At 37.7% G+C, this 26,922-nt stretch overlaps 2 protein-coding genes across 4 annotated transcripts in view; one reads left to right on the top strand and one right to left on the bottom strand.

The window, feature by feature from the left end:
* The window catches only part of GABRB1 (gamma-aminobutyric acid type A receptor subunit beta1), a 139,122-nt gene that overhangs the window by 71,042 nt on the left and 41,158 nt on the right, over positions 1-26,922 (top strand). For 2 of the 3 annotated variants that reach the window (XM_064511201.1, XM_026093587.2), the window contains one exon: positions 6,255-6,475. In XM_064511201.1, coding sequence (XP_064367271.1) covers positions 6,255-6,475 — 221 coding nt within the window. Of the gene's footprint in view, positions 1-5,075; positions 5,183-6,254; positions 6,476-26,922 lie in introns of those variants that run through there. The other variant, XM_026093585.2, reaches the window with a different exon arrangement.
* Positions 1-26,922, bottom strand: part of GABRA4 (gamma-aminobutyric acid type A receptor subunit alpha4) — a 175,185-nt gene that overhangs the window by 143,104 nt on the left and 5,159 nt on the right. Inside the window, exon 2 of the mRNA XM_064511199.1 lies at positions 3,881-3,990. The gene's annotated coding sequence lies outside the window, so the exon portion shown is untranslated. The remainder of the gene's footprint in view (positions 1-3,880; positions 3,991-26,922) is intronic.

Raw genomic sequence — 26,922 nt, 5'->3', positions numbered from 1 at the left:
AAGGCAGACCATGATGCTGAGTATAGCGATTCATTTTCTTCTACTATCCATAGTCAAGAAACAGAATTTCTTTTTTCCCTGAGCACATCCTTTAAGATATCACGTAGCCTATCTTGACTATTTCTCTCTATAGTTGAGTCTTAAGAACTATCACATAGGGAATATTCTCAAATGTTAGCTTTTTTCCAGGGTGGCATGACAGCTATAAAAAAGCAGCTTTAAGACACAGTGAAAGTGTGAAGCAAAGCAGGAAGGGAAAAAGTAATTATCTATAATTGGAATTTCTGTTCCATCTGAGTTGCAGACTGCCTAGGCTCTGCTGAACTAGATAGAAGACACAGACGATACCAAGCTAAGCACTGAACACTGAGGATTTAACTTCTATCAGCCATTTATTAAAGCTCTTCTCCAGAAAATTGCTTGAAATAGGACAGGCTAGGAGGCAGATATAGCATATGAAAACGGCACCAGAACAGTCATTTGTGTTTTTTTTTCTCATCCAGCTCTCATCCAGTCTCTGAGCCTATGTATAAAAGGAAGAAGGGGCAGGGATATCTCACACTAGAGCATTAGGACTAGGAACCCGATATAAACAAAGAGTTACTGCAAACCCTTCCAAGTTACCTGGAGTAATAATTACAGTGGCAGGTATAAAACTTATAGCCAGTCATCCTCATTATTCAAAAGATTGTAGAGATTATTAACAAATGCCAGACTCTGACAAAAACCTATCTGCACCATTCTGAGTGACACAGGCTCTGTTCTTTACTGGTTTATATTTCTGAATGAAACACAATCAGTAACAAAGAATTCCCTCAAGACACATGTACTTTCACTTTTGAAAATAGGGTAAACTTGCTGCAGTCCCAAGTGTCCTCTTTTAATTCCTACCACACATCTTCTGCCAGGTCATGGCTGTCACCCGTTTCCAATGAATCCTGATCAGACAGATAAGCATCCAAAATCCTGTGCAGCAGACCCATTGACCCTGGCCGGCATGGATATTTAAAAACTCTTGCTTTTTCACTAGGGAGGCCTGCCACAACAAGCACCCCAGTTTCTACTTCCGCTTCCTGTGAATGATAAATGTCTTAAGAATCTTCATAGATCACAGCAGCTACGCTTTGACTACTTCCCCCCACGATATAAATACTCAATAGGACAATGAGAACAAGCATGGAATCTTTTTTGCCAAGGGCATGCACATTAGTGATGTATCTGCATACCTATACAAACAGCATATTCACAAGATAAGCTTGATGTATTTTCATTAGATTCTCAGGGAAGATGCATGCCCTATCATGCAGTGACCTCAAAATTTAAATCTTACTACGACCTCATAAGTCCAGATCACCAGACAATAAAGATACTAAGAGGAATTCCTTCCAGTGTGACAAAAACAGATTCTTCAAAGTTCCACACACCCCCCCCCCCCTTTCAGTATGACCTGGCTATAGCTGTTGATACTTGTCAATGTTCCTTGTTTAATCACTGCTAGATTATTCAAGCAGCTAGCTCCAGTACCAATGCTAGAATATTTTAGGTATCACTATTAAGGGAAAGTCTGTTTACAGGACAAATCTAGGATTTAAACTTTTAAAATAATGCCAAACTAATATCAGTAGGGAGTTCTGCAGAGAGCTTTCAAAAACCCAACATTTTAGAATGCCAATTCTAGCTTTCAAGTCACAAAGACTGGGTTACACATTTATCCTAGGGACTGTGGTTTATTATTTTCTAATATCCTTCCATCTCCTTCACCTTCCAATATCCTTTCTGCTCTCCTTTCCATCTCAGATTTGATTGTTTTCTAATTACAACAATATTTGATTTGTTATACTTTATCAGAAAACAGAATGCAGTCATTAACTATTATCAGTCAAACATCGCTACAGATATCTCTGAGAAGAGATAACAGAAGAATTTCTAGACAGCACTTAATTCACTGTAATCTCTTCTGGATCACAAATAATATTTGTCATATCGTATCTCACAAATCCAAATGTCACACTCTTGGTTATTACCAAACCTTACTAATTAAAAAGATAGAATACATAGTACACTGCTGGAACAATTTGCCAAATTCACCTTCTGACTTACTGTTGGCTGATTTTCTTGTTATTTGTGAACTTGACTGAAAAGAAACAGTGTGGAGCAGAAATACAAATACTATTCCTAACTTATGGCTACTTATGTCATTATGAGTTAGTTTCAGGATTATAGTCATAAGGGAGGCAGGAAATTCAAGACTTCCAGTGCAAGACTGCTTCAAGTATCGTCAAAATACGACTTTATGCCCTGCAATAACCTGAAGTCACAAAGGAGATAACTGTTTATATTCATTCTCCAGTGTAATTAAAAAGAAAATGCTGGAAAAACAGCAAACCCATTTCTTCATACAGAATAGCAAAAAACAATTAAGTCTACACACTTAACATTGATCAAAATGTTGATTATAGTATAGAATAAGGACAGCTAACGTAACCTGCATTTAACCAATAGCAGTAACCTGTATTTCTACTTCTACAAGAAGGTTTTGGATTACATGCCTACATTATTTAATAATGATGAAAAAAGTTATTTCTTACACAGTGTAGTTGAAATGTTGAGTCCTAAGGACTAATGAATTCAAATGTATTGATTATGGTCAGACTAAGAGACAGCTTGTTGTCAATTGTAATTTATATTCTCATATGCATTATGATTACAATTTCTACTACTAAAACTGCTATGAAACATTATGTGCATTTGAAATCTCTTTGCAACTACATGACATACTCAAACCCCCAAAATACTAAAGTATACAATTAGCTAATCTAGTTCTCCAGAAGGCTGATGCTGCAAAAGCTGGAAAGTCATAAATCTCTGCAAAAACAATACAGTCAAAACAAAAACAAAAAACCCACATCCAACCCTTCTGCTTGCTGCAACTCCAAAGGACTTAAAGCTCACTGCATTCAGCAAGCGTCTTGCTATAGCTCAAACAATTTGATCAGGCCCTGAGCAAGCAGCCAGAAATATCTGTAGTTCTGGAGAGACTTTACACAGTAAAGTAAGAACACTGTTTACAGCCTATAATCATGTGATCTGGAAAAAAATTAATCTTGGGTCTAGCACAACATGGAGATGTTGTACCATATAAAACTATCCAACGTATGTCTCCACAACCTAGCTGACACACCAGCAAGCTAGTGCTCTGTCTACACCACCATACATTGTTTCTCAAATGAAATTTGAGAAACATGGAGATGTTGTACCATATAAAACTATCCAACGTATGTCTCCACAACCTAGCTGACACACCAGCAAGCTAGTGCTCTGTCTACACCACCATACATTGTTTCTCAAATGAAATTGTCTCACATGGTACTTCTGTGCCTTCCCACCAACACTTCCAAAGTGTTATCTGAAAACTATGAAAAATAAAGTAGCAAACATTCACCCATGTTCATTATTCCACCATTTCCTTCCATGAAAAACATTAATCAATAAGATCAGATGGTCTCTAGTCTCTCAGAAGAAACAGAATTTATATCCTGCTGTTTCTCAAATTCACTCCATACATTTCTCACTGCAGTTTTACTTAGTTTTGTATCATGCTTTCCTTTGTGCCCTCTTCTGAATATCAGTCAAGTCCGAGAGAAATACAAGACAACAGCAGAGCTAAAGTTAAACTTTTGAACGTACAGCATTTCTCTTGATGGGGAAATGAGCTTTTTTCCCCTGGCTGACATCTTGGATTTAACCTCTAAAGTGTCTGCTTTTAACTCTATTCCAATTGTACAACCCATTTTCAGAAACATTCTTCCTCAAGCATGTTCACATTTCTCCATACCAACATTTAAATAACCTTTCCAGCAGAGAACAGTGTATCCCTTACCGCATTTACTGCTGTCACACACCTCTCAGCCTGACAGTCCCTTCAGCAATAGCCAGAGTATCATCGCATCCACATTCTTTCCTCTGTCCTTCTTTCAGCTCCTCAGATTTCTAGAGAAAACAGAAAAAATTAAGAATGCTTTTTTGTCATGCTGTGCCATGAGTTCTCTCACTTTCCTGAGCACAGGTAGGCAAAGATGAGTGAGCAGTAGTGGGTCCCATGATCTACCTCTCTCTGCAGTCACACAGGGAGCCTGGTGCCTGGATTTACCCTGCTTTCCCAAGAAGATGCCTCCAGACAAGATCTGGCAGCTCTGAGATGGTTTAGGAGATGCTTATTTCAGTCCCTCCACCAATCTGCCTGTGACTACCACTGTCAGAGAAGTGACAGAATGAGTAATATTATCCTGTCTCTCAGCCACTGAAGTTCAAACATTTGAAACAGAAAATGAAATGGATGGTGACTTAAATGAATAGCATATTTGGCTGCTAACTCAGCAGCAGCTGAGATGCCAAATGCTCCACCCATCCAGATACATCTGCAACACTAACCTGTGACCAAAGAGCAAAGTTTTAACCTTCTTGATTCCCCAACTTGAAGATGGCTGTAGGGGCAGAGTAGATCTCTCTTTCCACCTCAGGTTTCTCTGTGTTGGGTCGAGCACAGATGGCCAGAGTTCAGCCATACACCTCCAGTGACTAAACTCATCTATGACAAAGTTAGAAATAAACAGGTGTTCTTTCCCCAGAGATCGTCTTAATTCCAGGCTTGACCCATGTGGTCTGAAAAGTAAAGGAAGCTGCTGGGACCTCTTCCTACCTTCCTCCTAATTATGTGGGTCAGAAAGAAGACCTATGCCTATGGTATACAGCCTCTTTTTTCTGTCATGGGTAATCATCAGTCTTACACCTCTGGAAAAGGGTATGGGTATGAAATTCTTGTAAATCTGTGCAGGGAACTGATGTAATTGTGCTAATACATAAGACAAAATGTGCAGCTGATCATTAAGTCATGGAATTTCCTCTATACAATGCAATCACTGCAGCCCCAGTGTATGCAGGAACAGTATTTTCATTAACTTCTCTTACTGGTGGTAAGTCAACAGTTTATCATTCTGCTAGATGCAATATTTCAGGCAGAAAGTCTTTTTGAAAGGTAACAACATTGCTTTGGTTTTCACAGTAACTGTACTTCTTAAGAGGCCACTGAAGATGAAGAGAGCAGAATCACATCAGAGCACTTTTATGCCCTTTATTTCTTCAAAAATTACAGTCCAAGTTAGGGTCTGTGAGAATGACAGAGGTAAGGCTTTCCCTAAAATAAGAGAAATTACTACTCCTGACCAACTCTTTTGATAATTTATGTAATTTTGCTGTACTTCTACAGCTAAACGTGTAACAAAGTGATCTGAAACTTGGAAAGGAGGCCAGGGGAGAGGAGGAGCAGGAGGAGAAAACTAGTGGTCCACATATCACTGGTCTTGTACCTTGTACATGATGGATTTCTTAAAAGATAACATGGGCTTTTCCATCTAAAAAAAGAAAAATGACTACCTTTAAAATCACCAAATTCTCAAAGATAAAGAGGTGAGGGAGCAAATCAGCCCAGAAGCCTTTTAAAATAACTTCTTTTCAGGCCAAGTGGAAAGCCACAAGACTGCATAAATGTTGTTTTCCCTGAGCCACAATGTGATAGTCAAATCAAGATGTTCATTTTCTATACAGTAGTTTTTGATTTCCAAGGACAGAAAGCACAACACTGCCTAGGCTAAAGTGAGCTATGCCCAGCTACCAAAAGTGAATTACAGTGGCAACTTTAGCATAAAATGAAAAGCTATTCATCTTGTCTTCTGAGATAACATTTGCTCTTTCTCAGAAGGTACAAGGACAGCTAGCCTTCCTACATTGGGGTGGGGATCTTTCAGGAAGAAGACAGGAAATATCAAGAGAGTCCCCAGTGACATGCAGTGCTGTTTGACTGAGGTCAGCTAGACCTCTCCTCTGCAGGAGAAAGAAAAATACCAAAAAAAAAAAAATCTGTAGAGTGTGATCTGTGGACCAGAGACTCTGATGTCAGTCCACGTTTCATGTATTTCCTTCGGCACAAGAGATTTTGAAAGCCTGTAGGGTGGAGGGAAGGAGGTCACTGCCATTGGTGACTAACATTAAGTTCAACATTAACATGAACAGGCCAAGACTCACGGTCACAGTTAATGACATTTTAATGTTCCTTAAATTTCTTACTGTGCTACTGATATGCCGTTATTGAAAGTCATCTAAAAAATAAACTGGTGTTAAGTTAATCATTAGGCAAAACACAAAACAAACTTATTCAACTCTTTTTGTTTTTTTTCCCCCCCTACCCCCTTCCCTAGGACTACACCCTCACCATGTACTTCCAGCAGTCCTGGAGGGATAAAAGGCTCTCCTATTCTGGAATACCTTTAAACCTAACGCTGGACAACAGAGTGGCTGACCAGCTCTGGGTGCCTGACACGTATTTCCAAAATGATAAGAAGTCATTTGTCCATGGGGTGACAGTGAAAAATCGAATGATTCGACTCCATCCAGATGGGACAGTCCTTTATGGCCTACGGTATGTTGGGTTTTTTAATCAGGCATATTGCTGTCTTGGCAGAATGCAAGTAGTGATTGCTGAGTGCCAGCATTACCAGCACTGTCCTTCTCTCTCTTCTCCTGGTTTCTCACTGCAGCTTTACAAGTCAACAAATACTCAATTAAGAACATAACAATAATACTGCTAAATATTTTCCACAATGCATCATAACTACCTTTAATAAGCCATAGCCATAACTAACAAAGCCTAATGCCTCTGTATCTTTCAGCTCTTCTGAGCATGTTAATGCTACTAACGAGTTATCACGGTTCTCTCTGTAATCAACCATAACTGAGACAAACACTTTCTTCTTTCCAGATTTTCTCCAACAATTCTTTAGAACAATACAAAATACGGAATCAGATTCTTCTAGAGAAATGCAACCAATTCTTGGTAGGAAAAAAAAGAGAACAGTTTTTAATTCACCATAGTAATTTACGTATTCTTAATACATCTCAGTATAGGTTTTCTTTAATTTACCTTGGTTTACTACTGCCTCTTCAAATCACAACAGCTACTTTATACAATGTAATTCGTATTCACCCCATACATAAAATATATTCTAACATCTGAACAGGCACAATCTAAAGATTATGTACACAAATGTAAAATTAAAACTAAACCAAGTTATTTGTTATGCTGAGATTTCTCCAGAGCCTGTCTGAGTAGGCTTTACATTATTTTTAAGTTAAGGTAGCTTTGCTTGGAAAAGACATTGCCTGCTTGAAACAATCTCTGATCACTGTTATCATTCAAAAGTGAAGGTAATATCCACAGAACATAAACCCAAAAGTGTACTTCAGTTAACCTAAAAAAATCATAAAGTATGACTCTTAGCTACCTAGCTATTTTTAAGGACCTTAAAAATGTACCTAAGATAGGATTGAAAAGAACAGAAATTGCTGCAGCAGTCCAAAAACGGAAGTAACAGTTTGGGGGGGAAAAAATTACAGTTTATTGAAAATAAGTTTGAAATATGACCTCTTAGCCTATAAAAACAATCTCAAACTACAACACTACCTATGCTCTCAGATCCTTTAAATGCATCAGCTCAAGCTTCACAAGAAAAAAAAAATTTAAATTATTTGGTTCATGGTGATTTCTTTTGAATTCATTAGACTTGCAGGCAGTGTGTCACTCTACCATGGAACACAAAGGCACTTTTACACAGTCACTTCTGTTCTGTTACAGAAATACTGCTACTTTAATTATGGGGGGTGGGGGGGGAGGGGCAGGGGGAAGACACCAAGGAACCCATGAGGAAATAGCTGATAGGCCACAGGCAGTCATTATCATCTGCTAAACAGAACACGTGAAAGTTGTATCTTTCCAATTGCCTTCAGACTTCACATGCTACAGCTCCTTTCAACTAAATTGAGTCCTGAAAATCAGCTTAGCAGGACAGTTATGATTATAGGACTTTTTGGCCTGAAAACTTTTTAAAATACTTTTTTTTTTTTTTTTTAAGACTAGTTCCTAGTCTTATTTACATTCTAGGATTTGCACAGTTGCAAGAACATGTATGTATTAGAGCCACGTAGCTTGTCACAAACATGCACTCAATCACATGCAGGCAGATACAATATAAATTAAACATAGTATAAAAATGTATGCCATGTATGCACTTTCATACATATGCCATGCATCTGATATCAACACCACTGTCTTCTGCAGGGACAACAAATGAAGTTGTAGCATACCAGGTGAATCTCCTGCAAATCCTCCTACGCACTTCACTGCAAATTGTAAGTCTAACTCAGGTCTGGCTGAGAACCTGTGACCCTGTCCCAAGCCTTGTGCACTTACTCAGCCAAATCTCCAAATCAACAGCAAAAATTGCCACCTTCACACAGTGATACTTCTTCACAAAAAGTCATTAGTCCGTAAGATTAAATAACTATTCATATTTGACACCAGCTCTGCAACTTAATACCATTCAGCATACCACCGTTCTCAGTAGGCAAAAATAAAAAACTTAGAATTTGAAATCTGCATTTACACTGTCAGCTTAGTTGCACTCTTCTGCTCAGAAATGAACACTTCTTTCCAAATCCGACGAGTCCTGCTACTCACAGTACTCCTTCCTGACCAACTTGAGGCTACCCTAGTTAATTTTAAAAGACTAGAAAGGACACAGTGCTACTGCATGATAAGGATGATAAATCAGTGGAGGAATCGGGAAATTTAGTCCATTTGCTGTATGAAGATCAATTCATCATGATTTTATTTCTTCAGTATTTAATTAGGCACTGGTGAGAAAAGTCTACATACTGCATTGTTCTGTACCTATCCCTGACAGCTACTGTGCAGCTGTCTCAAGTCAGAGCTGCAAACGGAACAGGCAACCACAATTCAGGCACCCCCTAGCTCTGAGCTGCTGGATTCGTAACCTTTATATTATGTCCATAAATGGATGGCATCTGTGAAATACTGTATATACAGTGAAATGCAGTCTCGCCACTACTTTACTTACAGTTGTGTGTTACACATAATATAATATATTAAGCAATACAGTTCTGTCATTTCTTTAACATTTGATGAAGAATATTGAAAAGAGATAATTGTAGTTATTTATAACTGAAAGTACGCAGCCATAACTAAGGAAATCCAAGACAAAAGTGAGTATAGCTAAAACTCATAGGGTGTGATGTATGTAGATCTTTACCATTGCAGGTAAAACAGAAAACCTGTAACAGCTTATGGACTTTTATATAAAAACCAAACTGCTGCTGTTGTTGTTTTCCCCTTGAAACACTGAGGCTTTTTTCAAAGTCAAGCACAATATGAAGCCTAGGAAACCTGATAAAACAAAGTGGTAAATTGGTAGTTAATAAGGAGCAAATGGAAATTGATGACTACAAAACTACAAGCAATGTTAAAACTTCACAAGAAAGAAGAAAAGCTACTATCCCTTCAGACTGCCAAAACAGCATAAGAAGTCCCAGATGTAACTCAAAGAAAGCCTTGTTACTTTCCTTTAGCACTAATGGCTTCACAAACAACAACAGGCAAGCTATCGTCCACTTCCAAGTGAGAAAGAAGTGTTCTCCTCACACCAGCAATCAACACCACACAAATTCCAGCTGAGCATGAAGCTAATCTCTCCCCTTTCTATTCCTCCACCCCCAGCAAATAACAGATTTGCCAAAAAAGTGCAGCTCTGTGTGAAGCAACTATTCATCAACTCATACTGTATTATCAAATAATTCCCTACATTTGATTTAGAAGTTGGAGGAAGAAAGTCCCAAATGTGCCAATTAAATTTTTATTCCATTTTCATTTATTTTTAAGTGTAAAAATAACATAGGAAAGATGGAGAAATCACTCCAGGTTGAATGAGTCTTATCAGTTGTACACAAACAACTACTTAACAGGGGCTCAGCTTTAAATGTATGAGCAGGGGCTCTTAGAATCAGTAATTAAGTGCATAAGCAGTCTGCTGGAGTCGCAAGGACTAGCTTCATGGGCTTGAATTTAAACACAAGCTTTAGATGCTGTAATTGATTGCAACTATCACGTACATCACTTGGAAGAACTGAAACATAAGCATTTTGTAGAGCAAAGCCCAGTAGGCCTGATTCAAAGACCACTTTAATTCAAGCAGATTTTGGATCAAACACAGATTGCTGAAATTATTTGTCACCTATTTAAGTATATTAATATTGTTTAAAAACTATTTAACTACATTTATACTATCCAAAGAGTAACAAAAATCAAACAAAACACAACAAGTTAACAAATAAAACCAAAGGGGATTAACAAATGGTTGGTTTTAAAGCTGAAGGACAGTACAAAACATATACTACATATTTTCTATGCAGCACATCAGATCTTGCTTTACTGGTATAAACTGTTTTCAGATTATTTCCATGTCCTCTGACTTAAACTGTTCTGCATATTAAATCTGAACAAGCCAGCCATCCATTTCACTCATATCAGAAATGGGAATGTCTTCCAATACTTTGGAATTACTACCTCTGCCACTTTCAATGCGATCTATGTCAAGACTACCTTTCTCAATGTAATGGTCTTTAATACCTTTTTTGGTAACAACTCCATACACCTTAATGCCCATCTCCACTAGGAGAATATATAGAATATAGAAGTTGCCTTAAAAATATTAAAAGATATAGAAATTACATCAAAATAAATTTTCATGATAGAAGGTACTTTGAGAAGAATCTCAAATAAATCCAAATACATTCTAAGAATCTCTTCATCCAGTAAGGGCATAGTCAACTTTGTAAAAATATTTTTTTCTTTACCTTCTTTTAGGGAACAGCTAGCAGGAAAAGATCCAAGTAACAACATTCACTAGGTTTTTTTTTTTTTCTTTTTTCTTTCTTTTTTTTTTTTTTTAATAGTTTACCATCTGATCTTCCTCCTATCACAGGACATAAAAGCTCTTATCTGTATAACTAACAGGTTGTCAGACATCTTATAACTGAACAATCAAAAAGAAAAACCTCCACATGCTTTTCAGAAGTGATCTATGCAATTCCAACTATATCAGTGTGGCCAGCTTCATACATACCCATGCAGCAGTGTATATTTCACCATCACACTCTAGAAAGTTAGTGCTCGAGTTTACATAACTTCAGGTTATTTGCAATCCCCCTGAAAATTCTGATCATGTTTCTTGCTTCACATACTTTGCAAATAACACCAAAGAGAGACATACAGTTATAACATTTACCTGCGTTTCTGGAACAAAAAGGCAAAAGCTGTTCTAAAACCACTGTAACTTAAGTCATAGACCTGGGGAGCATGGTTAGCAGTGTACATTAGTCTTTTTTTAATAATATATAACTAGATATTCTGTGCTGAATCCCAATATGCTAACATACTGTAAACAGTATATTTCATATTGATATGTATTTGGTATATACCACAGCATATGTTTTTTTCTGGTCTTGAAGTTCATTAAAAAGACACTTAATAGAAGCAAATCTATTTCACTCTAATAAAAAAACAAAGAGACAATAATTAAAGTTGCACCTTGCTACAGATTTCCAATTTGCATGCAATTAACTTCTAGCATGTTGAGAATAATTACTATTGAGGGGAAAAATGATAATAAGGTCTTCGCTGTTCAAAAACATCCTCACTCATTTCATTTATATTGATGTTAATCACTGACATCAATGGAATACGAGGTTGCAACCAAAGTGGGGGGTGGGAGGGGAGGGAAGGCAAAAAAAACATATCTATGCATTTTCTATGCAATGAAAGTATCAGGGTATCAGGCAGGCAAATTAAGGTTGTATGGGAGGCTGCAAAAATTTTACCAGAGGGACCTATACCAGACAGATGAATACACCTAGATCCACAAGAAGGAAGAGTCTTAATTTAGGCATTCTAAGAGATAAGAACTATCCTAATAATATCCTAAAACTAATAGAATCCTAAATGAACTCTAGGACAGTCAATTCACTAAAAGCACACAATGTGAAAGAGAACTAATAAAAACTGCTAGTTTGTAGGGGTTGCTACTTATCAGAAGCATCCTTTTTGTTAAGAAAGCTCACACACTAGGTAGGCTGTTAGCAGGTCTGTGCTGCAAGCCCACACAAGATGGGCTTGCACCGTATCAGGCATTTAGTGGGTACCAGCATCAACAGCAAAACTGCCCGGATTACTTAAAAACTGTTTTCGTGAATTAATCTTCACACAGATCAAGAAATATTTCCTGAGCACAAAGCAAAGATGCAAGTAATTACATACAAAAAAAAAAAAAAAAAAAAAAAGCCTTCAGGCAATATATCGTCCTCAACTTTGACTCTTCCTCAAACACCACCAGCTGAGAGAAACAAGAATTTCTTCTCAAATATCCTTAGCCTAACTTAGAAGTAGCTGCAAGAACAATTTACAATCTAGAAAACAGCAAGTGCTTGAGGAGAATAAACATGATGTCAAATGAATTACTTTATAAAATACAATAGCACCTTATACTATATTACCAGCACGTATGATCTTGTAACTGTCAGGCCAAAGTGCCTTTTTCCTATTTTCTATTAAAAAAACGTAAGTGCGAAAAACTAATGTCAACTAGAATATTTAAAGTCATTAATAAGGCAACATTACTAAATAGCTATAGCACTGGTAACAGCATCCCACATTAAACTACAAGCCTGACCACTTTTTACTAGACTGGGAAGCTGACCTGTGCAGATGTGAGAAGACAGGTATTTCAAATACAATTTATGTAATTTTGGATGAGATATTTTATTGCATTACAAATGTAATCAAGTTAAGACACTTCGTTACATTCATATATCCCGCTTAGCAAATTTTGCCTGAGTAACAGAGAATCTGGCCTTGGGCATCATCTTTTAGGGAAGAACCTGAAAGTAATTGAAGTACTTGAGCTACTAGGGGCCTAAAACAGGAGTCAAAAGTGTAGACAAATACAAAGCAACCTAAAACTCGCTCAGCAGTTAAGCCTACAGTGCAATCTACACAGAAGTAACCCCATGGGACTCTGAGCTGACAGCAAACTATTTCTTGAACTCTGGGTAAATCACCAGGTTGCAACACCAGCCTCAGCTCTCCCTGGCCCAGGTACTTTACCTACAGCTGACCTAGCTGGTTTCATTTTAGCTGAGGTACCTGGTCACAAATCAGAGTAACACAGGAAACAGAGCCATTGACTGCAAGTACTGAGAACTCCATGTTGCCCTGACAGAGTCACTGGCTCTGACTCTTGGAACTGCATTAAATAAAAAATAAAAAACACCACGCACCACAGGCCCATCCTAAAGTCAGTTGAGTGAAAAGTATACTGCAAAATACTGAGCTTCTCTTTGGAAAAAACAGCTAAAAGCACATCCAGTATCTCAGAAGGGGAAGAATACAAGAAAGCCCAGAATGTTGAGTAATACGAGCCAAAGCAGGATCTTGAAAAACTACTGTATCACCCAACAGAAAAAAAAGTGGCTCTGGGATGCCGAGTATATTGCAGGCTACATTTGAAAACATTAAATCAGAGGACCAGATCCTCAGGAAAACACAAATCCATTCAGATTTCTTTGTAACAAGAAAGCAGAACAAGCACTAATTATTTGTACTAGTTTTTTGTGAAACTGTATATTTTCCACACATGAAAAATGCCCAGATCTTCACTGTTAAAAGAAATCCCAAATGCCAATTTTTCAAAAACGTGCATAGCAATAGGCTTGGTCCAACAAGACACTGATCATCTTCCAAAAAGATATATATACCTCCTTATATTAGTATGATTTCTAAAGACTGTACAGATGACTTTATCATCTGAGAAGATAAACTACTTAAAAAGGTTAGGCTGACTTCTCCCATGCATCATCGCACAGGTAGAAGAAATTTGGTGAAGTTTAGCCCTTGGTACTTCTCAGGCTTGGGAATGTAACTATTTGATGATCAGATGCACGCTACCAACATATCTTTTAAGTCACCCTAACCACCTCTGAGATATGGTCACAAGAGACTGCAAATACAGCATTTTTCATAAGCTTCAGACAGATGGTTTTGTAAACTTTGTGAGACAACTTGATCAAGCAGTTGTACTGGAAGCATAAGTCATGGGATATATGTTCTACTCCCAGCCCTGTTACTAATTTATTTGCATAAATTAAGAACCTGTAAAGTAAATCTGAGGTGAAAATCTTGGTATTTTTCTTCATTAGCTGATGTGAGATGTTTTAAACTTGTCCTTAGATTTGACGATAAACTTATTTATAGAAGATACAGAAGATACAGATTTCTTAAGGCTATCCTCTTTTTAGTAAAATGGGAGCTATCATTTAAAGAGTTTGTAAAAGTCTTTTAATCTCTAAAAGCTTTTAAAAAGCCTAAAAGTTATCCAAGGAAGAGCATCTACAGGTCCCCCATGCTGTATTACCTTTAATATGTCCTACCTGGTAATCAAGAGACATAAGTGAGGCTGTTTGATTTATGCTTGACATAAAGAAAGACTTAACACATTTATTTTTTTGGAAAAGATTCAGTACAAACAACATCTTAGCTCATGATTTTTTTTTTCAAGAAATGCACAAAATGTGTCAATCTGTTCCCTTCCATTAAAAGGCAGTTCCACAATAGATATTATTGATCCAATCATTTGGTGTGCAGGCAAATCACATTCAATCTAGGAGGAATGGGACAGCGCATTTTTTTTTTCCCCATCATTGTCTTAAAGCTGCAGGCCTGAACTGCAACAAGGAATGTTCTGAAGAATATGCAGTTGAATAATAGTTCTTATTTGATAGCTACATTTTTAGTAGATTTTCAGCTATGTCCATTATCAATAAATTAGCGTGGGCTCTGTTTTTACCTTTAGAACACACCCTTGGAATAAATAACCTCCACTTGCTAATAAACCACGTACTGTTTTGTAAAAGTTAGTAAAGCAATGCTGATTAAACTAGACCTTTGGATCAAGGCGACTGAAACGATGTTGTGCACCATGCGCTGCCATCTTTACCTGATCCTACTTTTTAAGTCCAGCTGTCAGCAAATGTATTCCAGCTGGAATACTCAGCCACCCTGAAAAATCAAGTAAGGAGGAAACAGGCTTTTTTCATCATATTTCTGTGAGCACTGGAGTTGGGGAAACATGATTAGTATTTTTTGCTTGTGACTAGTCATGGGAACATGTGATGAAAGTTGTGTCAGTCTTACCTCTTTGTGCTCTTTTGGTGAGTATTCCAGCAGCATTATTTAAGAAAGTTAAATTCATGACTCTAACCACATTTAGACTCTAGACATATCCATGGAAATTAAAATTACAGGAGTATGTACAGGCTCCAAAGCCAGTGCACCAGGCACTACAGTGTAAGTAGTAAAAACTACAGTGGTACCAGAATACCCTTATTTCTCTTTCCTCAAAGGAATGGGCTAATGAAAAGTAATAGGACTGCTCTGCTACAAAGTGACAATTCTAGGCAAATATACATAGAAAAAGCAAAAAAGGCATTATCATCTCACATTTTATGGAAGTGAGAAACAGTAGTCATGTAAATTGCTCAAAGTCACTGAGGAAATCCAGAAAAAAGCCAAAAACTAAACAAAGTAATCATCCAACTGAACTTCAATCTAAGGAGTCATACTCCTACTCTAAAATCACTTCTGCTTCTGATGTCAAGTATACTTTTGTTATAAAACCAATTCTAAGACCTACCTCCTTTCATAAATATATCAAATATGCTTTGAATGTCCAATTAAAAAAAAAATCTCTACTGAGATTTTTTAAAGATCCAAGGGCAAAAATTTTAGCTTGACACTATCTGCAACTGGATCCAAGGAAAAGCAATTACCACCAAAAAATCTTGAGATAAGGTAAAAGAGTTAAGCAACCAAAACCTTACCAAAAAAACTTTTAAAAAATATATGAACTGTAAATGGTAATTTAACTCAAATTCTAGTAAATTTTAAAATACACAGCTATTACCCAAACACACTATGCACTAAGATTACTGAAGACTTCTCAGTGTTACCTGGGAGCCCCCTGCTGGGATTCCAGCTTTAGAAAACAAGCAAGGACAGAGGTCTTTTTCAAAGGTGTGTCACAGATGTTTTAGTAATGTTTAAATACTGTAGGTATGGGATATTATTATCCTTAGAGTCACTGAACGTTTAACTTCTCACAAGCAAATTACTACACAGCAGAAAAATCATAATTTTGCTCTGCACTGCAAATGCATTTGCTTATTATCAGTTAAATACTTTAAATATTTTTAAATATTCCTAATTCTGATACATTATGCTCTGAAGAGTCAAATGGCACAGCCTGTGTGCTGGACATAAAGGTTCCAAACCTGTGGATTATCATTATAGGTTCCACAAACAGAATAATATTAGTTCAGTTTGATTAACAACAAAACAAAACAAACAAAAAAGTGCAGAGACAAAAAGTCCTACAAGAACATTTTTAGGACTGAAAGAGGAAAAAGAAAAAAGAAAAAAAAAAGAAAGAGAATTCACCTCAGGCTTATAAGGAAGAGTGATCTTTTTTTAATCACACCAGCTAATAAAACTGCAAAAACCGGACAAGTTTCCAGGCACACAAGCTCCTCTTAACCTGAAGTTTGTTTGCCTGATGTACAGTACAGCCTAGAACAATTACTCTTAAGCTGTAGATCTATCAATATTTTATTTGCTAGCAAAACTCATGTAAAAGGTTTCAATTCACGCTACAGTTTCACTGCCTCCTTGGTTCCACCACATACTGCTGTTCAGAGAACCATGCAATTAAACTATCTGGAATTCCAAGAACCAGTTTTTCCCAGTTTTTTTAAATGTGTGTCACTTCTTGGTTAGGAATGGCACAGTTCTAAAGCTTAGTTTTCAGATTCATTTTTGAAGATACTTCGTAGGTCACTAAGATCAAAATTGAGAGTTCAGTGCTGGAGTGACTGTTCCATTAAAAGTGTTTTCTTCCTGGCAATGGGAGTTTGTCTTTTATCAGCAATGAGCTGATGGTTGTTTGATATGTATATGAGCTTTCATTCACTAGTTATCTTTTATTCCATTTTTAATTCCTTTTCCTATTATTTCTTAATGGCAAAATGTCAGACTTATTTTTAAGATGTCAGTGAAAATATCAAAGTGTTTTCTTGAAAAATTCAAAAGCCTGTATGCCCACCAGATTATAAGTAAAGCTGCCTGAATACTGCACAATGCTGTCTATGAACTTTCACTCACAGGAGGAATAACTCAATCTTCTGCCATACTCAGTCACCTGCAGAATTTTTTTTTAAATCGATGTGAGGTATTATTTGCCAAATTGAACAGCTATTAGCATACTCAAAAAGACTGTTCCTAGCTGTAGCAAAAGAAGTTAAATGACCAAAGCAAAAACCTTATCATAGTTCTTCCCACTACTGCCAAACATGCAATTACTTTGTGTAAATGCAACAAGAAGTTAAATTTATATGTAAATCTTTCTCATTCCAAAAGACCCCTATATTAGACCAGGGAAGAATGTGTTAGACCAGCAGGAGCTTCTGTGTTAGACCAGCAGGAGCTTCTATGTACAAAGTTTCAAATATTACAATATTTCTGAAACAGTTTTCAGTATCTCTCCTGCAAGGGTTCCCAACTCCTTCCTTGAATACAAAAATAAAGTATCCATTCAGGGGAAAGAAATCATCCTGTCAAACCACTGGTAACTGGGTTACAATTTCACCACAATGTAACAGCTCCTTATAATAAACCATTTGCAACCCATAAAAGGCAAAAATTGACAAGCAATATTAAGCCTCTTCACCTGATGAACTCATGATCTCTCAGATGATTCCGAAACAGAGGAATAAAGGAGCTAAACCCAGCATACAAATTGTTCTCTATGAATTACATATTCCACTTTCATCTTAATATGTTGGGAGCTGGAAAGACTTATTTCTTAAGGAAGCCAGCCTGCTCTTTAAAGAAAGGAAGAGCTGAAAAACTACAGTTCACGATAATTCACTGAGCAGTCATCAAGGCCATAACATAGCACTTTTTTAGGCTTATCTGCACACCAAGTCTTAGCAATAACATGCAATTCAGCTACTTACTACACCTGAATAATAACAAAAAAAGATACAGGATGGAAACAGGAAGATGAGAGTTTCAAAACAATACAGTTAGCCATGATTTCTTTCACACTTTTACATGTCCATTAGAGATATCTTGATGAAAGAATGCCCATGTACTTTATTACAGCTTCCATCATTAAACATTTCAGAAAAGGGGAACTGCTGAATCATGAAGTCCAGAAGAGAATACCATATATAGATGAGCAGCAACTTCTAACTTCACATTTTTGTCTTGTCCCAGAAGGACAAATAAAATTGCTTAAGTACGTCTTTGGTATTTCAAGAAGCCATGAAGCATCAGCAAAGCTGTGACAGAACACCACAAAGTGAGAGTTAAACACCATAAACAGTCTGATCTGTTAGAGTCAGATATCTTAGAGTGGAAAATTCATTCATCTATTTGAATAAGCTTCCAACATAATTTCAACATGATAAGGAGCATCTCCATCATCTACACATTAGCATCTGCCACAAACTCAAAAGCAGTAATTGTGTTGCATTTTCAACTCATGCGTCTAGAGGGTTTTTTTGAAACAGAAATTTTACTGCTTTTTATTACATTATTTTTTATTGTCTGCACTAGCAAACTCCTTGTTGAAGGCAGAAGCTAATGGGGGGGGGCAGCAGAGGAAAGGGTTGTAAAGGCCACAGCTGAATACTTGCACAAATGGCAACTTTTGCTTACTATATCCTCATGAAAATTATATGGGTAAAGGTGCAGTGGCATTAAATAGAATTTATCATACTGTGTTCTTAAAGCTAAAGATGAAAGAAGCAGACCCAACAACAGATATTGACTGTGAGAAATTATATCTCAACTGTCTGCAGAAATTAAATGCAGATGGGGGTTGCTAGAAGAATAGGGAAGTTTAAAGAGTCTGAGTCTGCAGAACAGTAAAGCTCACTCAGGATAGGAGGAAAAACCTAACAAGGCATTCCCAATATAGGTCAACACTGGAGCCTGAGCCAGGAAACTCTCAGAAATGCATAAATATTACCTGTCTTGATGTTTAAGGAGCTGAGGAAGACAAGTCTCATGTTCATTCAGCTTGTGGCTTTGGTTCACAAAATGTGGTCATTTTGTTTCTTTGATCAAGGCTTTGATTCACACTGCTGGCCAGAGGCAATAGGTGAATATGAGGATGTGTTAGCTAACATCAAGCTTCCTTACACTTCATATATGTAAAACATCTTGCAGAATTTGCACTACCATTCAGAACACAACTAATCTTCACGATTTTAGTGAAAAATCAAGTGTTCTCTAGCCAGTCTTTCTATGCACGTACCTTAAATGCAGCTCTACAGACAAAATGAATGAGTAAAAACACATTACAAGATTCCATGCACCTCCTCTTGGATTTCAGATACAAATTTGCGTAATTTTAATCAGTTTGCAGCCCTGCAAAATCCTATGAGCGTCAAAAAGTACATCTATACTTTGCAATAGAGCATGATGTGGACAACCTGAACTCTAAATAATCACTGGAACCCTTTACTTTCCTACTTTAGCAGGTCCACCTCTCTGGTTATCCCATATTCCATCCATTTGAAAAAGATTCCGCCTTAAAACTGTCCCAGGAAGTCAGGATAACTAGTGACTTTTAACTACCTAACTTGGACGATCAGACAATCTTTCTACTAAACTTTTAAAAGGAGCATGAATTGTTTTAAACAGAAAAAAAATGTAAACGGACAAACTAATATCTTCTCAAATATTTAGGTGAAAGCATTTATACAAGTATATTACCTATAAGACATATATCCTTCTTTATATTATGAGGTGTATATTAAGTTCTTGAAACAAAACTGTTCGTAACAAGCCTATGTGCTCCAATTCTGAGGGATGTTCAGTTTACAGAGCAGCATTGACCTATTTGGTGCCTTCAAGATAAAACGTAGGTGCATACAACTTGTCTGGAACATTGGTACACACTAGTCAGGCATTCAGGCAGATGAACTGGAGTGAAATATAAGAGAGCACTAACAGTATACTTGCCTAAGAATAAAAGATAAATTACATTTTGAATATAACTAAAGTCTAAAACCAAATAAAACCAGACAAAGCTTCAACACTGCAGCAGGTCCCTTCTCCTCACAGTTAAAATATAAAGTTGCAAAAAATCTGTTCTGCATAAGCATGGGAACTGCTTATAATGTGTGGAGCTTGTTTTCCTCCTTAAAACATTTTTGTTATACCCAACTTCTATGCACTTTGTAAAACAACTGCCACTACTAAGAGACAGAGAGTTTAAAAAAAAAAAAAGCCTACCCCCTAAATCAGTCAGGAAAAGCTAAGGCGTTAAGTGTAACTAAGCTACTCACTCCTTGGGCCTTGTTAAGCTGCTTCATCTTATGCAAGCCCAGCTGAAGAACTGGGTAAAAAGGACAAAAATCTAGAGAGCACTCACACAGAGGAGCCCCTATACATACACATGTATCCTCTCCTAATCCCCACTGGGTTGATTTAAGAAGGTCTCTCCTGGTTCACTCCAAACAATCCATCACCATCTCTTTGCTAGAGATTACACATCTCTCATAGACACCAACTCAGGCTGGTTGGGTGAATGCTTCCTAACCTACTGAGGTCACTATGAGTCACCCTAGTCAATTTAACTACTAGTCAACAAAAGTAGGTTCACAAAGACTATTCAGCGTGTCTTCATATTAACAGCTCTGCTGGTAGATAACAAGGGATTTTAATTTCCAGGGAAAGGGGCTGCAAATAATTAGAAAATGGTAACCTCTTCATCTAACACTGCTGCAGCAAAGGGCAGGTGTCTGCTCTACAGCTTTGCTTCACCTAGCAAAAGAAATACTAACAGGAGATAGGCTTGCTGTCCAGAAAGGGAGAAAATACCTGTTAGAAGTGCTGTGTAAGCTAAAAGACAACACAGGCCCAAAGACAAATGGGTGTACACCAGCCATAAGTAAGTTATGCTGGAAATTAGAGGGCTATTAGCCATCAGAAGAACGTGACTCCCCAAAACCTTCCCATTTGATAGCTTATCCTGCAAATCCTAAGTATTTTAAGACACATCTTGATCAGCTTGTTAAAGTAGTAACATGAGATGATGCTTGTAGTAGTAAAAACAGTGAGCCAGAGGTCCTTCCCTTCCCCTTCTGTGACAAATCTTGTTTTCTTTTATTGAAATGTACGGAAGGGTACAATTTTTATTCCTATATTTCTTTTAACTGACCCAACAATACAGTTCACGTGTAAAGAAAAAAAAAGCGTAAGAAATACAAAAAAGTTGTAGTGGAATAAGATGGATACCATTGTCCTAAGTTTATTTGAATGTTATCATTAATTTATGCTCACTCAAAAAAAAAAAGTGAGAATTAATAAGCTGCTGTAATATCAGAAATCTCCTTGTAGTAATAAATGCCTTAAACATCAAACTGATTCACTATCACAGAATCCGTCTTGGGCAGAATGCAACAAAAACATTTATTTCTTCTCCGATTTGTCATGTTTTCTAATTAAGATCAACTGACATGGCAAGATCATCAATCAGTTTTCCATACAAAATCACATCAGTGTTCCTCTCAAGCAAGGACACTGAAACAAGGAAATCCAATTTCCTTGCTCACACTTTCCACTGCCAGCGGGCTCAATATTTTGACAAAAGCAATGCTCCTCTCCACAAGGTCCTGGTGGAAGATTTTCATTTTACTTTCAGTTCTCCAATGAAATTAGTCACTGCACATGGTAGACTAACTGCAGCAGCTCAGTTTCTTTAGACGCACTTGACTTTCCTCACAACCTATGTATCAAGACATAATTACTCAGCCAACGCCACTGGCTGGAATTATTGGTTTTCACATTCAACTGCCTGTGTGGAACAAATGATATGTTTTCTCTGTTTGGTCAGGATGGGGGAGAGGAAGAGTGGGATAACAAGAGGAAAAAAAAAAATCAGTGAATATCAAAGACCTGAGAGAAAGTTCAGAAATCAGTCACCATATTATTAACCACTTAAATGATCTGTAAAGGGAAAGACCTGTTTTATAAATGGAGGAGAATATTCTGAGGACTGTTAGGTCTTATGGTCATCTATAAGCATAAAATAGAACAATGTCATACTGTACAAACCATTTATTGCCTCTATGGCAATCTCTCTTAGTTGATAAGGGTTGTAAATAGATTTTAAGTGAGGTCTTTTATAAAAAGTGTGGCCATAAAATCTAGCTACAGATTCTAATGGAAGTCTTTTTCTTCACCTCTGCATCAGGGTTCCTCTTACCTCCTACCTTTCATTCTTTTCTTCATAGAACTCCTATTGAAAATGCTGTCTTCCCTTTCTATAGCACTCTCCTATGAGCAGGAACTGTATATTCAAACTACATTGGACCATGAAGTCCTAAAAATCTCCCATCAAGCTTCTCTGTACTTATTTAGTTACTAACCTCCTCTTCCTTCTGGCTTAAAAAGGAGTGTGGCTTGGCTAAATATCTATCCTTAGTGAAAAGCCAAGCATTCCAAGTCTGAGATATGCAGCCTTGCTGGATACCCATTTCTGAGAATGACACAGTAGTTTGGCACTTACTTGCATTTTCTATTTTCTACTGTTTTTTCCCCAAAACAGCTCCCCACTCAGTTGACTGTCCCAGAGAAACCTAGACCTGCTACATTCATCATTTTGACAAAGCACATTCTAAGGCCTTCCACTTACAAAACCAGGCTGGAGGTGGAAGATATTGCCTTAATTCCTTCACTGCCTAATTGGGAGAAACTTGAATGTGGGGATGTGCATGTCTTTCTTTCACACACACAATATATATCTCTTCCTTGAATTAGGGAATAACATTTCAGACTGAAAAGCGTACGTTGGCAATTCTATTCACACAAAAAAGCAACCACACAGTGCTTGGTTTCATTTTGAAATCAACAACAAAGATCAAGATATCAAATGGTACCAACATCACTGCCACCTTCCAGGAGGCCGCTCTACTACCTGCTGAACAAGTAGGGTAATTCGGTCTGTTGACACTCTATTTGTGACTAGGAATTTCCATAGTAACATCACTGTTCTTGCAGTTAGTCACTTTTAGAAGGGTTGTATAGAGACACTGAAATAAAGTTAGAGAGCTGGCATCATTCTTTTTACTGAAATCAGACTGGAAACCAAGTATCTAACTCTTCTTCCCTCTTGGACCTCCCATTATGCTAAGCACTTCCCATCTGGCTCTCTCTCTTCTTGGCTTGCAACATACTTGCGCTGTCAAACTCAAGTACTTTTTGCAGTAAATTTCAGCTCTGATTCTCAGGCACTTTTTATTGAAGTATCTTGTTTGCCGTGGTACAGTTATGGCTCTCTTGGGATTTCTACTATAAATTTTATTTTCACGGGTTTATAGCTATGCTGTAAAAATTCTCACTGCACTGATACTTGGCTTACAAGTATCAAGCCAAGAGGTCTTTTTGCTAATATTTAAAAAGCTACGTAGTAGCACTTTAATGAGTTTGGTATTTCTAGTACTTTACAAGCGATTCATTCATCTTCACACTGCTCTCTGCCTGATGTACTTTACAGAACAGCAAAAGAGCTCATTACCTATTCAAATTCTGTATTAGACTTAGGGTTTTGATTTTAGGTGCTCCTAACTTCAGTCAAAGCAAAACATTTTCTTGCAGACCTTTCCTCCCTTTGTCCCTCCCTCTCCTACCATTTTTCCCCACATCATGGCATCCCCTTCCCCACGTCTTCCTATTCCTGTCACTGCTCTTGAGCTTCAGGCTCTCCTCCTGGGGGAGGCAGGAGCCAGCAAGCCTACTTGTCCCCATTTTAGGTAGTCTCCTCACTCAGTCTCTGCTTTGTGATAGTACTATACAGCTATTCTCTGAAGTAGAGTCCTGGCAGCTAAAAATCAGACCTCTCAGCAAGGATTTGTTTGTTTCTTAGATGATGACTAATTTCCTGACGATTACTTTGAATGCTATGGTAAATCTCCCAAGACAGCTAAAACCCCAGAACATCTTACTGCCTACAGCACATAAGTCCAAGATGCTATCTAGTGTTTAAGACACTTCTACATGGCACTGACTGTAGAAGTCCTATCTTCTATGCAAACAAAATGTAAAGAGTTCAGCACCTCCAAATGAAACTGCTAACAGATGGTATATCCGATAGGTTATATTGACCAGAATACCTAAGACTTCCTGACTTCTTCCCAGGAATCAGATACTTTGAAAGGATTGAATCTCCTCCTGATATGAACATTATCACAAAATGTTATGCTCAGGGGTGTTAGGTACTTCGCACGTCTCCACATCCAAAGATCTGATGTATTGTAAGGATGAGCTCAGGGGTGAGTAACCACTAAGCTAGTGCTTATAATATACATGTCTTCCATCTACTGGGTCCAAAACTTACAGTCCAAATCAACCTAACAAGACAAAAACAGTCTACATGCATCAGATGTCTTAAATAGGGAATCTATCTAAATAAGTCATTTTTAAAACCTATTTCTACACCTCTGCATACAAAGCAGAATTATGGACTTCTGAGATTAATTAGTACTGTATAAAGACCACTAAGTACTTGGAAGATGGCAAAGTGCTAAAGACAGCCAAAGCAAAATTATCCAGGATACATGTGTGAATTAACAACATTCATTGCTGTTACTTCCACTTAACATCAAAATCTCAAAGGGTACACTGGAAATTATTGGCATGTTGAAAATCATTACCTTCAACAATTAAACAACTGTTTCTAAAATTTGCAAAAGGAGAGTAATTCAATGGTTAACTCAGTACTAACAGTCAGTCTAAGCTTGGGCTCATCCCTGAGATAACTCAAACACCTCTCTGTTTTCCTCTTCTACACAGATACATGTTTCCAATGGTTAAAGACCAAGCCACTTGCATGAAGCCAAACAGCTCCTAGCCAAAATCAAACAATTAAGTACGCTGAATGCAACAGTAAAGTGCAAGATTTCAAAGGCTATCAGAGAATAAACCCGAAGAGAATGGCGTGGCCTTCAAAGGAGTGAAATGAATCCTTTCCATTAGGTTCTCACCTTGATACTTGACATTACGTACTCCATGCCCACACACACATTTATTACTAATGGGCAGCTCTTCCTCTTCATTTACAGAGTTTAAATTAAAAATTGCCCTTATTAAGAGAGCTACTTTTAAAGAATGAACAGCACTTGAGACTGTAGGTTCATGAGCTGGGGAGGAGGGGGTCAGCAGCAAAGCCAAATAAAGGAGCTTCTAGTCTGCAGGAACCAGCTACTCACTGGCACCCATTCCCTGAAGCATACCACCCCTTCAGCTCTGCAGTATGACTGCTCACAGAGCCATGCTGTGAACAGATTCAAGAGAGTCATCTGGATTAAAAATAACTTTTCTTTCTGGGATGATATTTAACCTTGAGTTACCTCAGTGTTTCAGCAACACCACTGTCCCATAGGCACCTCTGCTGACAAAAGGGAGGGGGCAGCATGCTGCAACCCCATGCTCATGGTGGTGCTGGTCATGACAATTGCATGGCATCTCTGTCACCAGCAGTTCCCAGGCAACGCACAGTACTTTCCTGTAGACCACAGCACCATGATGACAAGGTGCTACAGCTGCAAGCCCTCACCCAAAACCCATAAGCTTCAAAGTGCTTCAAGGCATTCCCACATGAATGTGGGATCCTTAAAAAAAGGCCAGCAGAGACCTTTTCCAGTGAACAGCCCTTCGTCATAGAAAAGAAACAACATCACAGAAAGGAACAGAAAACAGCAAAGAAAGTAAATACAATCTGTAAGACGGGGGAAAAACTGCAGATGAATAACTGGTTTAAAATTCAGTTAGTTCAGCATAGCAACAGAGTATTTACACTTAAATAGATTGTAACACAAAGTTGGTTCTCATATTGTAGTCTTTCATACTTACTTTGTTCATTCTTAATAGCTAGAGTTGTCAGAGATAAAGATGTGGCCCTGCTTCTCCTCTGCTTTGTAGCATATTATGCATTTACACCTGCTCCAACTCAGCATAAAATGTCAGTGACTCAGGGTGACAGTATCATAGACTCTCTTACAAAGGCATAAATGAATCTACAATACGCAAGTCTAAAAGCCACTGTGTATAACATCCACTAAAGTACAAAGGTGTCATGAATTTTTTTCAGATATTTTGTGATAATATCCACATCTCTCACTCTGCATGACCTTATCATTCAGGCTTATACAGAAATGTATTACCATACACAGTAAAGAAGTTACAAAACTCAGGGCATCCACTTCTACTTGCCTTACTCTGCTGATCCCACAATCTCTGACAAAAATCTAGGTCACACATATAACTCAGGAGAACCACTCAAATAATTAGAGCTCCAAAGACCAGGTAGTGTCATCATTATGGCACAGGTGCAAGTGACAAGATCAAATATTTGGGGACAAAAAACACTTCCTGGGCAGAGAGCATATCATAAATATAGATATATATTCTGTTTTTCAAACAACTTTGCTTTATGCTATGAAGGGGAAGAACTAAAATATGTGAACACTACTGTTATTCCTCTACAAGACTTAACTGCTTCCACCCAACCCTGAAAGCACTACCCCAAACTCATCCACCGGGTATGCAGGCACTCTATACAATGTGCTGGTTGAACTGGGCTCAAAAGGGAAGGTTCTGGGGAACCACCTAAGGATAGCCTGGGATGGAATACAAAGTCATGAGCTTAGGCATCCACTTAAATGGTTAACTTGGCCAAAGAGAAGAATATATAAAATTATCATAAAAGGCTAGCCCAAAGGTCCATCCAGCCCATCAACCACCTTCAGTTAGTGCTGGAGACAGGGTATCTTAGAAAGAGCTTATGATGATTTCCGATTTCTTCCTCTGCCTGCCCTCATTACCAAGCTACTGGGAAT

This window comes from Dromaius novaehollandiae, chromosome 4, assembly GCF_036370855.1.
Source record: "Dromaius novaehollandiae isolate bDroNov1 chromosome 4, bDroNov1.hap1, whole genome shotgun sequence".
In the NCBI taxonomy this organism is placed as follows: domain Eukaryota; kingdom Metazoa; phylum Chordata; class Aves; order Casuariiformes; family Dromaiidae; genus Dromaius; species Dromaius novaehollandiae.
This window is presented reverse-complemented; position numbering and strand designations above follow the sequence as displayed.